The following is a 17,432-nucleotide window of genomic DNA, read 5'->3' as shown; positions in this document are numbered from 1 at the left end:
ACCAAGCAAAAATTGTCCTGCTGGAGTCAAAGCATCGTAGTGATGTCTTTGTGGCGTCTATATTTTGCGCATCATATCAGGAACGAAGAACGCCAAACCCGTCCAGAGCGCACACATCACGCAGTCACAGCACTCCGGCATAACAACACTAACCTTGACAGCAGTAACTGATACATTATCACGTCTCGCACTGCCTCACAATCTAATGTATTCAATTACATGACTAGAGGTGATGAATTCACTATTACAGAAAACACAAATTAACCTATAGATTCACGTTCTCGATATAGGGCCTTGTGAGAAAATACTGCATAAAACATACTTCTTAATAATGTTGCCTGCTGTATTCCTTTAAGCATACTTGTTAAACAGAAACTAGTGTAGACTCCGTTGCATTCTGTAGGTTTTATAAATGTAGACGTCATGAAATCAGTTTGTGTGTCCATGAGATTTATTTATTTAGCCTACCAAAATGATGCCATTTGAAAACATGTGAAACGTGCAAAAAGGCATTGCCCTCATTTAATTTAACTTCAAAATAACACTAATGTGAAGTTGTGATATACAGGAACACTGCACTGAAAACATGCTAACCTAAAAAAAAAATTGTTTTATGTGGTAACTTGTTCATTTACTGGTTTTATCAAAGATTAAAATATTAGGCCTACTTAACAGCACCGAATTAACCTGGAGACATTAGTTTACACTAACAAAACCACTTTTATGGGTTCGATCAGGTAGAAATAGTGCATTACGGTAATAATTGCAGGTTACCACTTTTTTATAGTAGCTCTGACAGAAAACATTAGATTATCTAATTTTCTTTTTAAAGAGGACCGGCTTTCATGCATCCAAATATGAAAATAAGTATATAATTTGATGATGATAATAATAATAAGATAACTATTATAATGCAACATTATAATGGTCATTTAGAGATTATATCTATTATAAGACATGAATAAGGTTTTTTTTATTTTTTTTTTATTTATTTATTTTTTTTTTTTACAGATCATGAAATGCTGCGCGAGCGCATCGTCTTCATGCAGGTTGTCACATGAGCGCGCTATCCAATGAACACCTCTCCAATCAGAGATTCAGTGCAGAGGAAGACATCAAACCTGTTAGTGGATTCGCTCCTGAAGTTACTAAAGGACTGAAACTGCCCGTTTGAGATTACTGGAGCTGAATGATAGGCTATAGACGCTCATTTCATTCAAATGCTGGACGCACAGATGATGGGTAAGAACTTCGATTACATTTGAATGAAAATAATTAATTCAGAACCCGTCAAACATTTTAAGTTTCAGTTCTCCCCTGTGGAGCACACATATTTTCTATGAATAATCATTAGGCTATAATAAAAAAATATTTACAGTAAAAAAATAAAAAAAACTAGAAAGAATGCACATAAGACGCAATTAATGTCATTATAGTAAATATGTAAAAAATGCGAGTGTTTTTTAAGGTTCTAATCTCGAATATAAAATAGCTTCAAACAGCACAATCCACCTCAAAATATATCAATGCATCATTAAAATGTATAAGTGCATACTGCCATTGAATTGTTTTCAAGGTCAAAGGCTTAGTTTAATTAACTAATTTAATTGCTGACTTCAAATTAATTTTTTTATGAATACATTATGTAAGTAAACATAATATAAATTTGAGCGTGGTGTTATAATAGAATATAAAAACACAAACTAACACTGTCATTCAAATAAGTTTATTTCAATATCTGTGAAACATTTCTAAATAGCATATAGGTAGTAGGCCTAATAATTCCAGTAATTCTAGTAAAATGTCAATAATAATAATAAAATAAAAAATGCGCTTACGTATATTTTTCAAGGGCTTTTTCAATAGTTATCCTGCAACGAATATAAACGATCAATTCAATAAATTAAATTATTTTTACACTATAGTGTGTTTAGATTTAGATCACTGTAAATATTCATTTATTCCCCTGTACATTGTTCTAGATCATTTTAAAATGGGTTTAGGCTACTGTGAATACTTTTCCTCTCAGCCTAAAATGCCTAGAGTTAGTACGATAACTCCATTAGTAAAGAGAGAATGTGCGCGCGCACGCGTCTGTGTGTGTCTCGTGGAGTGGGCGTGAGTGAGTGGGTGGACAGGTCCACATTTGGAGGCATGACAAGACCCAATATAATTCAATCGATCAGTTCCTCGTCGTAGATAAAGCATAAGTAGGTGAACAGATGCATTGATCGGGCGCTCAAGATCTCTGTACCGTTATTTCATTTTAAGCATCATTTCAAGAAGTTACTCTTCGAAAAGCTGAGGTGTTTTTCGTATGCATTTTTTTTATATTAGCCTATGTGGTTAAGTTATTTTGTCGAATTGATACGATTTAAACATTTTACAACTCATATTTGGAGACATAAATGCACAAAAGTAACTTGTGAATGAAGAACAGACAAAATTCTAGAGGACATCATCAAATTACCATGTGATTGGCTATCTTTTTTTTCTTTCTTTCTTACACATTATTTAATTTTTATTATTCAGTAATAGCTAAGTGTTAAGTGTATAACACAAAATATTTCAAATGCTTCTGTTATTTAATGCTTCCAGTTGCAGACGCATCAGTCAGGGTGATGGACTTCACACCAGATGAAGAGTTTGAGGAGCTTTGTCCTGTATGTGGAGATAAAGTGTCCGGATATCATTACGGCATTCTTACCTGTGAAAGTTGTAAGGTACACTACAATTTCTATTTACATACAAAATTTCATAGAAATTTCCCAAGTGTTGCATTTTTAACCCATTATAAATATTTCAGTAACGTTTTACTTTTTATTTATTTCGTAATGTTGTTTACAATGTTAAAGAGTAGTTTATGCACATTCAAATGTGAATATACACACTATATCACATATTTAATCAGTTACATATGAACAAGTTTGACATTTTTAATTGTTTGAATGTGCATTAATGAATGATCTCTTATGTATTATAGTGTAATAATGTTTGTTAGGTGTTACCAATCATTTTGGGGTGTATAGGTAAATATACTATTTTAGATTTCCATGTGTGCTGCTAGACTACATGTGCCTGCTAAAGCAAGTTATTCACATTGGGTTCATTGCAATAGAGTCTAATCTTATTTCTAAGATGTCCCATCATTTAAGAGCCACCATGAAAGTCTTGATTGTGTTCTGTGTTGTTGTTTTTGTGAATATCCGGCAGAATAATGACAGAATATAATGCTTACTGTATTATTATGATACAGGGGTTTTTCAAAAGAACTGTTCAGAATAACAAGAGATACACGTGCACACAGAACCAAGACTGTGGCATTGATAAAACCCAGAGGAAGAGATGTCCTTTCTGCCGCTTTCAGAAGTGCCTCAGTGTCGGCATGAGACTCGAGGGTAAGCATTGCTACTCATCAGAAAGAAATAGCTTTTTATGGCCTATTTCATGATCCTATTTAAAATTATTTTTAAAAATGTGTCATCACATTTTATGACATTCATTCATTGATTTAAAGCCCGAAAGAGGAACGATGTCAAAAAAAAAAAAATTTAATAAAAAAAAAAAATCAGTGTATGTCTCAGAAAACACGTTTTATGGTTTCATGACCCTGCAGTCTTATTCGGTCGATATAGTAGATTCTTCCGGTCAGCCTGTCTTATTTTGCACTCCATGTGCGCAATTCCCAGGCCGCATGCAGAGAAGCACCTGCTTCCGTGCACGCCTGTGACACATTCCTCACGCGCTGATAAGGCTCGCGGATTCATGTAGGCCCTAGTTTGAGAGTTCACAAAAACCAGTGTGGAAAATGTCCAAATGAAGAGAAATATCCGTTTGCCTTTTTCCCCCTGACTTACTTAGCAAACCCTTGCCAAGCATTCCTTGCTTTATTTGGCTTTAAATTTAGAGAGCTCTTAAAATATCCTTACTCATCCTACATTGCTAACTGTGTTACATTTGTAAAAAGTAGCCTACATTGTTTTGTCTTATTGAGGATAAGATGTAGCCTAATATTCAGCATGTCTCTTTCTCCCCAGCTGTCCGCGCAGATCGAATGAGGGGGGGGAGAAATAAGTTTGGCCCTATGTACAAGCGTGATCGTGCCCTTAAACAACAGAAAAGAGCTTTAATCAGAGCCAGTGGCTTTAAAATAGAGCCCAACCCAACCCTGTTGTCTACTACCCACACTGAGTACACTCTTCCTGGGTCAATCCCCTGTCTCCATCCCCCATCACTGTCTTCTCCAGAGTACGACTGCCCTCCTCTCTGCCCGCCAGCCCTGGGTGTAGCCCTGCAGAGCTATGGGTCATTTCCAGCTCAGTACCAGTACACTGCTCCATCCCTGCCTAATAGATCCATTAAGGCAGAATACCCAGATGCATACTCCAGTTCCCCAGACTCTTCACTAGGGTACCCGTTTCCTGATGGCTGCTTGCCCGCCTCTCCACACAGCAGCCCAGGTTTGCCCCCTCTGGTACTAGAGCTGGTCAGCTGCGATCCAGATGAGGAGCAGGTAGGGGTCAAATGATCTGGAGATATTAATGAATGAAGTATGTCTCTAAATATTCAAGATTGGGGGGAAAAAAATGTAGGAATCTGTCTTTGTAAAATCCATATGGATTGACCATTAATGTTAAGTTAATAAATACACTGTTAAATTTTTTTCATGTAACCTAAAATGTGTCACATTTGGTTTTATTTGAGATTATTTGTTTTTTTTTTTCACACCAATGTTGGTCATTTTTAACCTCCTGAGACCTGAGTGTGACTGCTGTGTGCATTTTCCATTTCCATTTTTTATTTGTAACTAGGAGCAAAAAAATCTGGAGCAAATAGTTTTCCTAAAGATGTATGTCCACATATGTGGACAGGGGGACTAAGTTGGGAAACTTTACATAATACCAAGATATAGAAATTCAGATTTATTTATCAAATTGTTAAATATGTTTCCAGGAGTGCTGGTTATTCATGTTTTTGAGAGATTACATAAAAAAGTAGCATAAATAAATCTAAAGTAATGGCCAGCATCATCCAATCACTGCCAACCATGTTCATATAAAATTATACATTATAAATCCTGAATCTATGTACTGATGTCCATTGTCCCATGTGTACCAAACATGTTGAGTGGTCCAAACATCATCAGCAGCCTGAAACTGAACTTTTGGTCAGATTTTAGGAGTAAATGCACTTGAGATATAGCCCTTGCTCCCTATTTAGTGAATGACTTAACCTCCAGTGTGCTGTCTTTCGGCACTGGTCTCCAAACCGGTTGAAATACACATTATTTTCGACCTAACTCCACATAAAGCCTCTGAAAGCAAACTTTTTCAGCTTTTGGATTAACACATTTATTCTCAGTGTGAAAATGCACCGTAAATATAGGAATACTTATGCTAATGTTAATGAATTGAACTGTATTGTACAGTGATAATAAAATAAATATAACAAATGTATATTAAAATGAAGCAAAATGACCCACAGTTGTTAATGTTGAAAGTTATTCAAAATAAGGGGAATAATGTCCCAAAATCCACAAATGTGGACATAATGTTTATCAGCGTGCTGTGTGCGAGAAATTCAAGATTTTTTTTAAAGAGGCATATCAAACGAAAATAGAGATGCTAATCTTTATACCCAAACATGTTTCAATTAAAAATCTTAAAGAGATTTCTTACCAGATGCACTTTTGTTGGCTCTGCACCCTTAGAAGTGCTTCACAGACACAGATGCCGTGCTTTTGTGTCAAGTGACTCGGTGCGCCAGAAGTTTTTGCTTAGAGTCTTGTGAAAAGTATTCATTCGGTTTAAATTAGTTTAAATTATGCATTGTGTAAAGCGCAGCCAAAATACAACGTCCACGCATGTGGACGCGGGGTCGCACGAGGTTAAGGGTCAGATTGGGTAGGTAACAGCTCCTCATTTTCACTTTAAAATGTAGAAGCTTCAAATGTAAACTAAAGAGAGGGTCATTCTTGGATTTTAATGAGTTAAAGTCATTTAGCACTACTATAAATAAATGTTAATGTGAAATTAACATTGTTTTGTGTTTCCAGGTAAGAGGGAAAATCTGCGCTATCCTTCACCAGGAGCAAAGCGGCAGGGGTAAACTGGATAAACCACGGCCCTTCAGCCTGTTGTGTTTCATGGCAGATCAGACACTATTCTCAGTTGTCGAGTGGGCAAGAAGTTGTGTCTTCTTCAAGGAGCTAAAGGTACAGCTTTACAGAGATGAGACAAAATAACTGAATGTGTGTAGGTTTACTTAGCTGTACTTTGGGAACAAATTTGTCCCCAGAAATGTGATAAATCTGGACGTCCGGGGATGTTCTTCATCGGAAAAACGATTCATAAATAACGTCTTTTTATTCAAAAAAAAGTTTTTAGGGTAGGGTTAGTCTGTAGTAATTATTTCGGTAACACTTTACAATAAGGTTCCATTTGTTTACATTACTTAACATGAACTAACAATGAACAATTGTATTTTTATTAACGAACTTTAACAAAGATTAATAAATGCTGTAAAAATATATTGTTATTTGTTTGTTCATGATACCTAATACATTATCTAAAGTTAACAAATGCAACTTGTAAAGTGTTACCAATTATAATTAGCTTTATATAATAAAATAATAATAAATAATTATATATATTAAGTAGTAGAAGTCTATGGTACGTTTTCATTTAAATAGCTCAGTAAATCAGATCATCAAAATATATGAAAAATGTTTCATGATCGTGTAGGTTAAATGTCTAAGTGTCTTGTCTAATCAGTGTACAGCATAACTATTTTGGAGAAAGTCTGCTGTTTTGTCGCCTGATCATACGTCTTACTGAACGATAACTGTTAGGGGCACCAAGACATTCAAATATTGTGTGGTTGTTGAATGTTTTGTTTGGCAGCATTTAAAATAAGATTACATTTGGGTTTGTTTATATTTTATTGGTAGTGTTGCTGATATCTGTGTCAAAGTCAAAATGTCTTCGTCAATCATTTAGCTTCACTGTTATATAAAAAAGATATATTTGGGAAACCTTATTGGTTGATTTATCTTTTTCTGCCTGTATTTGTTCTTTGTCGGGTTCTATAAGAAATAATTGTCTATTGTGCAATCTTGCAGTGCAAAATATGTGATAGAGATAAAAAGAGGCATCGGACGTAATTTGGAATCTATAATTTAGACACAGTTGCTATTGTTGCAGATTACAACATATTAAGATACATAATTATTTTAAGATAAACAAGTTGACACAAGTAGAATCTGACACAAACTTCATTGTTAAAGGAATAGTTTGCTAAAAATGAAAATTCTGTCATCATTTACTCATCCTCAAGCTGTTCCAGACCCGTATTACTCTCTTTTTCTGTAGAGCACAAATGGAGATTTTAAGCAGAATGTCAACCCCAGTCACCATTCAATGTCATTGTATGGTAAAACGATGCAATGAAAGTGAATGGTGACTGAGCTTGAAATTCTGCCTAACATCTCCTTTTGTGTTCCATGTAGGAAAGAAAGCCATACTGGTTTGGAAAAACATGTGGGTGAGTAGATGATGACAGAGTTTTCATTTTTGGGTGAACTTTAATAATCTGCCTTAACAGATATTGAATAGAATATTTGGTCTCACTTTAAATAATGGTATGCTAGAATGACAGCAAAGAATTTAAAATTGCAATCTTTGTTTTTGCATATACACACCTGCATGAATGTTACATGTTTTCTGCACAATCCATTCCATTTTGTAGTCATGGCAACTAGTGTTAGGATCCACAAGTCGGGGTGTAAAATGTTTCAGAGTTTGAATATGCATTCCAGGGATTGACTCCTGCAGACACAAAGCTTTCAGAAGCACTTAATTACATTCCATGCAGCAGATAGCTCTGGAATCCCAGCTCTCCCTCTTGTCTAAGTTCTTCTGCATTGTTTTCAGCCACTGAAAGGTATCATTCAATGCAGAAAATATCACTGAATCAGTGTCAGTATTTTTTTTTATTTAGGGGCAATATTTGTCCTTTGGAATTGATCAACTTGACTTATAGACTCAAGTTACTATACCACAGTACATTTTCACAAAATTACTTTTTTATGGCTCATTGTATGTTTCGTGGCAATTTCCAGGTGAAATAAACTCTACACTACAACAACAATGACTTTTATTCACTTTCACACAAATTACGAGTAAAGGGGCAGATTATCAGTTCATAAACACTTACTTTTCAGCCTGTTTCTCATAGAATGCTAAATTATTACATTTAAACAGTTGAATTTAGTGCATGACATATAAGGTGATAAATTTGAAGGTTTGCATTACATAACTAACTACATTTGCCAGTTGCTTCTGCAGTTGATTTTTCATCTCACATTTGCTTTTTATAACAATATTGGTCAGGATTAAGGTTTAGTTTAGGGAGGTATGTTTTGTTGATTAAAACTTGATAGAGAATTTACCTTAAAAAATCTCATCTATTTTTCATCTCACATTTGCTTATGACACTTATCGATTAGGTTTAGGTTTAAGGTTTAGGGTAGGCAGGTTTTGTTGATTTAAATCTCGATAGAGCATTATAATATTATAATATATTTTAATTATAATTTAGCTGAGAGAAACAGGTCACTTAACCCACAGATTAAAGTTTGTCTGTCTGCGTTCCACAAGTCTACAAGGAACGCCCACTTCATGACACGCCCACTACACGTCACACCCCCTTTGAACCATAAAGCGATTCTATTGGCTACCAAAATGTTTTAAATCCTATTCAATCGCTGTTTGATTCATATTCTCTTAACTCTTAAAATATGACAAAGAATAACTTTTAAATTATATGTCGCATATCACATTATTAAACAGAAGATATAAATGGTACACTTGAACTTACTTATTTAATGTGAAATTGAAAGTGGAAGTGCTCTTGGCGGTATTCCTGAAGGTGTTGTACAGTGTCTGTTTCAATAAAAAAAAAAAATATTGTATATAAATGGTAAAATAACAATTTCTCTGTTCTGTTTATCCAGTTAGCTCACACGCTAATCGGTTAGCCTATTAGCTTAACATACAGCTAGCTTCTTCTCCTCTTCTTAGTTATACAACAATATGTTTGTATTCAAAATAACTTTTAATTTGCGGTATATTTAAAGATTTTACAAACTTTCAATTTTTTTAATTTGTGGTTATCGTTAGGTTTAGAGTTACGGATAGGTGAAGGTGACTCCAAATATACACAACAAACATAGTGTATGAATGTGGAATCCAACTGTTCCAAGACTTCAGGATTTTGCTGGTTATTTGGAGGGACGTAACTTGTAGTGGGCTTGCCTTGTTGTAGTCTTGCAGGATGCAGACAGACCCTTCTCGATAGATTAGACTAGATTACTATCATAAAATATTCTGAACTATATAGCATGCTAGATAACTGAAAATTAACCACAAGAGGTATTTTGCCACATTTTAAATATCAGGGGCTTTTGTATCACTTTCTGTGGCATGCTTGCCTCAAGTCCTGGTTAATTTCTGACACTGGTGTACAATCTGGCTGTTTGTTTGGTGATAAGGTGTCAACAGTGATTGTTATAATGATAATTTAAAGTGTGGCTTTGTATCCACAAACTCTATCTAAACAAGTGAGGTCAAGCTGTCATGTTACTGGGGCTTGAGGTGGTGGATTAGACTGGGCATAGGGGCAGATATATGGTTTAAGGAATTGTGTCTGTGCTGGGATTGATATATGTATCACTACAGTTCTATTAGAACTTTACTGTGCATCAGAATACTGACACAACATGGCCTTCACAACACAGTAGATGATCACCAAAAGGAAAGAGGATTAGAGGGGGAGGAAGATGTGGTTAGATTACAGAGATGGAGAGACTGATGAAGGACAAACAGAGAGAGGTGAAAAGGTGCAAGAGGTCATCTGGCGTCATAAATATATCACATTCAATGTGAGCACAGCGACTGCTCTTCACAATGTATCTCATCCACTGTTTAACTGTGTGCTAGGTATGTATTTCTTCAGAGGTTTGAATTTTAGGGTTAAAGGTCACACAGTCTGTCTTGTGTATTTGAAGGGTGCCATTTTGGATAATTTGAGTAGAACTTCACCCACATAAGCATCACAATTCAATATGTTGAAGCCTGTAGTGGAGCTTCAATTAATATATATATATTATATATATGTGTGTGTGTGTGTGTGTGTGTGTGTGTGTGTGTGTGTGTGTAAATTCAAATAGAAAGGCTAGAATTTGGAAGTTCTATTGAAAATGGTCTAATCATGTGTCAATACTTAATACATTTACAATTACAAGTATAATGAAATGACAATGTAATTACCATATCATAAGGCTGTATTTGTCATGGTTTAGGTGGGAGATCAGATGCAGCTGCTGCATAACTGCTGGAGTGAACTTCTGCTTCTTGATCATATTTGCAGACAGGTGCATCATGGGAGAGAGAACAGTCTGCTGCTCATCACAGGACAGGAGGTGAGTTTTAAGATGGTTATTTATATCTTCAGCTTTAGTGTGTTAATAGGCAATATAAATGTTAGACTTGCAAACAGAAAAAAATTAGAATAGAAGAACTGGGAGCCCTGTAACAGATGTCATTGCCCCCACAGAGACCCCCCCCCCCACTGAACATCGGGTCAGTCTGAGATTATATAAAGAGACAAAAGCCCCTAAATAGATAAGAAGCTCGTAACATCATATCTGCCAACAACCAAGAAAAACAGTGTCCATGTGTACCTAGGTGAATTGGAGCTGTATTAAAGGCAAAGGTGGTCACACCAAATATTGATTAGAGATTTTATGTTTACTGTACATTGTATGATGTTAATCGATAAATTAAACTATTTATGGCATTATATTTGAAGACTTTTGTACAGTACTGCATGTAGATATTCCTCAAACTTTGCTCAGGGTTTTTTAAAAATCCCAAAACTGAGACCAAATCTTAGAGCTTTCAAGATACATCCAGCAAATTTGGCACAGACCTTCAGGCTGTTCTGAAATAGTGTGGCTATATCTTTTCTAACTGATCGGGTTTAGTTTTTGCACAGTGGATGATCAAAAACTAGACTTTGAGCATGCACATTTTTTTCATACAACGCATAGTAAATAATACATCACACATATCAAATAAAAAATATATACTGTCTACTCACGTTCCTGGAACTAAAAAACAGCTTTGAAATATTTATTCTTTGTATCGAGCCAAGAGGTCAGCGTGTGAGGTTAAGATCTTCTGTTGGTCACGCGTCCTCTCGTCATACGGATTCGCAGGTCAGAGTATTCCAAACTTGAACTCTTATACACAGCGGAGCAGAGTTGGGTAGTACTCCGTTACATTTACTTGAGTAACTTTTTGGAAAAAGTTTTACTTTTAGAATAGGTTTAAAAATGGTTACTTTTTACTCGGCTCTTATAACATACATTTTTAAGTTTACATTTTTAAATCAGTGCAGCAATATATCAGTGTGCTTTGTCCCACATGTCATGAGCAGTATTTACGCATTTACTCCATGCCCTCGCACTGGTACCTATCGCAGCTTTTTCGGGCTGATTAACTGTATAAATTCATGTAAACATCCACGTTAAGTGTAAATGCCTTTTGCTCTACGGAATGTGTGATTGACCACTGGAGTGTGAACAGACAGCATTTTGGCATGTGCATAGCGAGGGGCGTGAGGCGCACGCACGAGAGATGTGCTGGCATGAGGCCATCGTATGACGAATAATACATATGTTAATATAAAGAGTAAATGCTCAGTTCACTTACTTATGCAGCCGAACCGCTCTGTGTTACAGCTCCCTGTACCTGGGAGAATGGGATGAGAAAAGCTGACTCTGGATCAGTGGCTGCGAGCAATTTTCCACATCGACTGTGTTCGCAGAGAAAATGTCTTAATATCTTAAAATATTCAAAATATTTTTAATATAATAGTCTTTTAGTTTGATTAATGAAACAACCCGTTTTCATGGCATTTAAAGCATTAAAAGCTATTATATTCAAGTTGTATTTACAGTCTGTACGCACCATGGATCAACTCAAAACAAGCGTGCACTGAGATAACATAAGTGAAAAATATTAATTTATTCATCAGGCTTATTCCTTGAATATGTTAGGCTGGTATTCCCCACTGAATTTCATCCTGACTTTTGAAAAACATCTTAAGTTGACTCTGGCATTGTTAATGGGTACAGCATATGATGGCATATATGATGCAGGTTCAAGTGTTGGGCTTTGCTGCTTTATGTAAGACAGTGGTTATTCTTCATTATTAATACTGGCTGCCATGTTGATGGACAAACAAATCATGCATATTCATGTTATTTATTCTTTATTATAAAGATGACGTAAAGACCTAATTTCTAAATATCTGTTTGTTTAAAGAGTATTGTACAGTAGCTAGCATGAACAGTAATGTCTCTTGCATGCAATGCATGGCTTATTTGTATGGAATGCATAGCATACCAGAAGAGAAAGTGGCTGTGAGAAAAAGTAACACAAAAGTTACTCAAAAGTAACCTAACACTTTATTATCCCTAAATAATTTATTTTAATTAAGTTACTTTTTTAAGGAGTAACACAATATAATGTTACTTTTAACAAGTTACTTTTAAAAATAAGGTTACCCAACACTGCCGGTGAAGAGCTGCAAACTTCTGGCAAACATTTTTGGTGAAAATCTCATTTGCATGTGAAAATAACGAGCAGCAAGTTTAGATTTTTTGTAAGCAGTATTTCAGCCACCTGTAGTTGTTATAACACCCTCTAACACCACATATTCCTCATCCTCTGCTGCTCGCCATCACCAGTTATGTTAGTCTAGCTGATAACAACAAATAATCTGAAGTGCGGAGCATCCTAGAGGAAGTCTCCCGTCGTAATGGCACCACCCATGGAGAAGTCAGGAAAAAGGTGGATAAACATATATGGAATGTTCAAATGGGCCAATGAAATGCCTGTTAATTCAAACTCTAACTGTCAAATAATCTAAAGTTAAACCCACACAAGGCTTGCTCTCTCTCTCTCTCTCTCTCTGTATATATATACTTTACATATACACACAGTATATCTTACAGTTTATCTGGCTGTCTTTGTGACAGTCTGTCTAACTATCTACTGTATCAAGCTGGCTGTATTTTTACTCTAATATCTGTATTTATCTAAATTCAAATTTTTGAAACTAGTTTAAGCTCTCAGACAAGGCTTTGTCCAGTCAACATAAATGCATGTCTTGACAAACTTTACCTATCTAGTTGCAAAATCATGTTACATGGTTCCTTACACCTATCTTGGCAGTCGCTAAATATTTTGTTAAAGTTTCCCCCAAATAGATTAGGTTTTAAAAATTAATGCACTATTGAGTTTTAAATCAACAAAACCTATACCCCTACTCATAAATTAAACCTAAACAATTGTGTCATAAAAAGCAAATGCAAGATGAAAAACACAATTGCCAAAATATCATGGTGCTTCTAAAACTGGGACTCCATCTACATATTTTCATGCGTATTTTGGATTGCATAAAAACTACTGGATGGAAACACCAAGAATCTCCTACAAATGACTTGAACACTTGAAGTTTGCCGAAGGTTTATTACACTTTTGAAAAATATATTATAGATTATAGACGGAAAAGACATAAAGAAGAAGGAATGCACAAACATAGTGGTTGCAGAACTGTGTAACGTCACTCCCAGATATTAGATAAGGTTCTTTACAGTGTTTTTTTCTGCATGCTCTTAACCACGAGAATTTTATTAATAAAAGAGTCACAGTGTATACAATTTATCCCTAAGTGATGATTTAGTTTTTTTGAACACATGGGATGAAAATGTAGCATTATTTGCTCATTGTTTTTTAGATATTATGGTTCCCTGTATGTCGCTCACTTCGACATTGTGTCGTGTGAAGCAACACTAGGGGACTTTCTTTAAGGCCTCGGTTACCTCTGAACTTGAGAAAAGGCCAATGAGAATTTGGCAGACAGAATTTGCATGTCCCTTCCCTGGACATACGGGTATAAAGGGAGGGAATCGTGCATCTGTTCCTTCAGATTTCTTCTTAGGAGCCGAGCGGTTGTACGATCAGCGAGCTGAGATCACTACTGTTCCACTCACCTCTGTAGAGCGTCTGCTGTCTGCTATGGCGCATATCAGCGGCTTTCTCCTTCTCTGCACTGCAGTGCAGCTTTGCCCCTGGGCACTTCGACAGCGCTTCTAAAAAGAGAGTATTTCCTAAAAGAGATTATTTTCTCTAAAAGAGCAATACACAGCTGGCGTTGAACATCCTTTTCAGGATGCATCTTTGTAAAGATGCCCTTCCACCCCTGTGTAGTTCCTGGATGTGGTCGATTTCTCTCTGCTCCTGACAGTTATAGACTCTGCCCTGTGTGTCTGGGCCGCGATCACACTGAGGCGGCATTTGTGGATGGTTCATGTTCTCACTGCGAGAACTTAACCATGGCAATGTTGTGGTTGCATCTTTCCTTCTTAAAGAAGAATGCCACTCCAGCTGTCACTCAATCTTCCAACGGGATTGATGACGACCCAGCTGGTCGATGGAGGTGATTTGGATATGGCAGCGGGCTCAGTTTCACCAGGTAGATCCCCACAAACCACCCGCCCTCTGGTACGCTCGTTGACTTCCGTCCAAGCTCAAGGTGAGAGCGGCTCAGAAGACTCGACTGGACTGCCAACTTTGGGTCGGCACACACAGTCTGAGGCTGACGCCTAGATGGCCGACATACTTGGCCAGGCCGCCATCAGCGTGAGGTTGGACTGGAACCCTCCGTCCTTCCCGCAGCCTTCACGGCTAGACAATTGGTTCCTTGGGACCAGGCACCACTCAAATCCCCCCCACCCCTGGTCCCTTTCTTCCTGGAGGTGCATGATGACCTGATGAGGTCATGGAGGGCACCTTTCACTGCCCGCAACCGACCTCCTCGCTCATCCGCTCTCACTACCCTCGACGGCGGGTCGGCCCACGGATACTCGCAGGTCCCCCAAGTGGACAGAGCGGTTGCAATCCACAAATGTCCCAAGAACGTTACTAGTAATTCATGTGAAAGTGAATAAATGTTGTTGTTGTTCTAGTGCCTCCAGTGTTCATTTCACCAGAAAACTGCCACAGGGTACAACTGGGCATGTAAAAAGCATTTAGCAAAAATGTAGGTATAGTAACGTGATTCTATGAGAAATCCAATGCATGTGAAATGTATCTATGTTTTAAAGTTTGCATGTTTTAATACATTGTATCTGCGGCCCATGACCCTAATGAAGGTGTTGTTGTGTTTTGCAGATTGAGCTGTCACCAGTGTTGTCTGAAGCGGGGCTGACTCTGAATAGTCTAGTGCAGAGAGGACAGGAGCTGGCTAGGAGACTGCAGCTCATCCAGGTGGACAGGAGGGAGATTGCCTGTCTGAAGTTCCTCATTCTCTTCAACCCCAGTGAGTATAGATCTCTACAATGCACTTAAATTATTAGGGGTCAAGCACAGAAGGTCTGTGGCAGCCCTATGAACCATACTTAGGAAAATGAGACAGTTTGGCATACTGACATGAATGGGTATGAATAGCACCCAGACCAAGATTTGCGTATTGAGGAGAAACTCTATAGCGCCATCACCAGTTCAACAAACAAAACAATATTATTTTCTCTTCTTTGTTACGGAGGGTAAAGTTTCCTTCTTTCCTTTAAATCGAGGTGTGTGTGTGTATTGAAAACCATTTGCTCACCCTTGTACACTTCTTATAAATCTACTTGCATAGATCTAAAAAACTGGTGTTGTAGCTTTGGCCTCATATTCGTCATATTTCTTTATATGCATCTTCTTCCAGCATAAGGGATTGTTTGCAATATTAGCTCAAAAGCATCCATAGATGCATACTTTGAAAATCTCCTATATCAACTATTTTCAATGAAGTAAGTTCATCCAGTATCCCGTTTTTAAAATTTGAAAGATGAATCGCAAAACGCCACACTGCTAAACACAATGTACACTAATGTCTACTGTAGCGCATGTTTTCTTTAGAAATCCTGCATATTGACAGTGCATTATCACATTGAGAATCAATGGGACAGAGCAGACATACAGCTCACTGGAGGTTAAGTCATTCACTAAATAGGGAGCAAGGGAGCGTCCTGTAGCATCCTTATGCATTCACATGCTAATCAGTTCATAGAGTCGGAATTTATAATGTATCATTTTATTTTAACATGGTTGGCAGTGATTGGATGATGCTGGCCTTTTGCAAAAACCTTAATAACCAACACTACTGGAAACATCAACAATTAAAAAAAAAAAACTTTATAGCTTGATATTATTTTGGTCCCGCTGTCCACATATGTTGCCATACATGTTTAGGATTTTTTTTTTTGCATGTTTATTAGGTGCTATTAGTTACATATCAAAAAGGGAAAAGGAAAATGCACACAGCAGTCATGATCAGATCTCAGGAGATGAATGTATTCAATTATTAAATACATCAATATCCAGAATACAGTGCTTATCAGTTCTTGTTGAAACTATAACATGTTGTACCTAGCAACAAACCTTTTCTAAAAATTTTCCAATTACAGTTTCATTAGCCACAATAAACAAAACATTTCAAACTGCGTTTGAAAATGAAATAAATTGTCGTCTTCTCTGTCAAATGTTTTTCATTCTTCAGATAAATGAAAGCAGGTTTATTGAGTAATTTGTGTCCTTCAAATGCATTGAAAAGATTATTCAACATTTGAATTACTGTGTGAATGGCTCTTCTGATGAGCACTGCTAATGCTTTAAAGTGGTCCATTAATGGGTCACGCTATTGTCACCCTAACACACACACACACAGCGCGCACACGCACGCACAGAGACAGGCCGGAGCCTAACACACACACATTAAAATGCACATGCGGGAAACGGCTCATAAATACACTGAAATAAACCAGATATTAACACATAATTGTTTCTTTCCTGTTTAGATGTGAAGCTCTTGGAGAACCAGCAGTTTGTGGAGAACGTTCAGGAGCAGGTGAACAGCGCTCTGCTCGAGTACACACTCTACTCGTACCCGCAGTGTTTGGACAGGTTCAGCCAGCTCATACTGCGGCTACCTGAGGTCCGCTCGCTCAGTGCACAAGCTGAGGATTACCTGTGCTACAAACACCTGTGCGGAGAGGTGCCGTGTAACAATCTTCTCATAGAGATGCTTCATGCCAAGAGATCTACTGCAGTGTGAAAGTGGCATTTGTGTGTGTGTGTGTGTGTGTGTGTGTGTGTGTATGTGTGAGCATGTATTTATCACTTTGTGGGGACCAAATGTCCCCATAAGGACAGTAAAACCCGAAATTTTTGACCTTGTGGGGACATTTTGTCGGTCCCCATGAGGAAAACAGCTTATAAATCATACTAAATTATGTTTTTTGAAAATTTAAAAATGCA

At 37.0% G+C, this 17,432-nt stretch overlaps 1 protein-coding gene across 1 annotated transcript; it reads left to right on the top strand.

Moving 5' to 3' along the window:
• Positions 1-2,618: 2,618 nt before the first annotated feature.
• nr5a1a (nuclear receptor subfamily 5, group A, member 1a) lies at positions 2,619-17,229 on the top strand. The gene is made up of 7 exons (XM_052094433.1): positions 2,619-2,723; positions 3,257-3,398; positions 4,038-4,513; positions 6,056-6,214; positions 10,361-10,480; positions 15,303-15,450; positions 16,973-17,229. The coding sequence occupies exons 1-7, from the start codon at positions 2,622-2,624 to the stop codon at positions 17,227-17,229; spliced, it is 1,404 nt and encodes a 467-aa protein (XP_051950393.1). The 5' UTR covers positions 2,619-2,621.
• The last annotated feature ends 203 nt before the right edge of the window (positions 17,230-17,432 follow it).

This window comes from Xyrauchen texanus, chromosome 27 (genome assembly GCF_025860055.1).
Source record: "Xyrauchen texanus isolate HMW12.3.18 chromosome 27, RBS_HiC_50CHRs, whole genome shotgun sequence".
Lineage (NCBI taxonomy): Eukaryota > Metazoa > Chordata > Actinopteri > Cypriniformes > Catostomidae > Xyrauchen > Xyrauchen texanus.
The sequence above is the reverse complement of the archived record's forward strand: the minus strand, read 5'-3'. Positions and strand labels throughout refer to the sequence as shown.

Coding starts and splice junctions, on each gene's coding strand:
- nr5a1a (XM_052094433.1), top strand. CDS start 2,622: ATGGACTTCACACCAGATGAAGAGTTTGAGGAGCTTTGTCCTGTATGT. Junction 2,724..3,256: donor TTACCTGTGAAAGTTGTAAG/GTACACTACAAT, acceptor ATTATGATACAG/GGGTTTTTCAAAAGAACTGT. Junction 15,451..16,972: donor CCTCATTCTCTTCAACCCCA/GTGAGTATAGAT, acceptor TTTCCTGTTTAG/ATGTGAAGCTCTTGGAGAAC.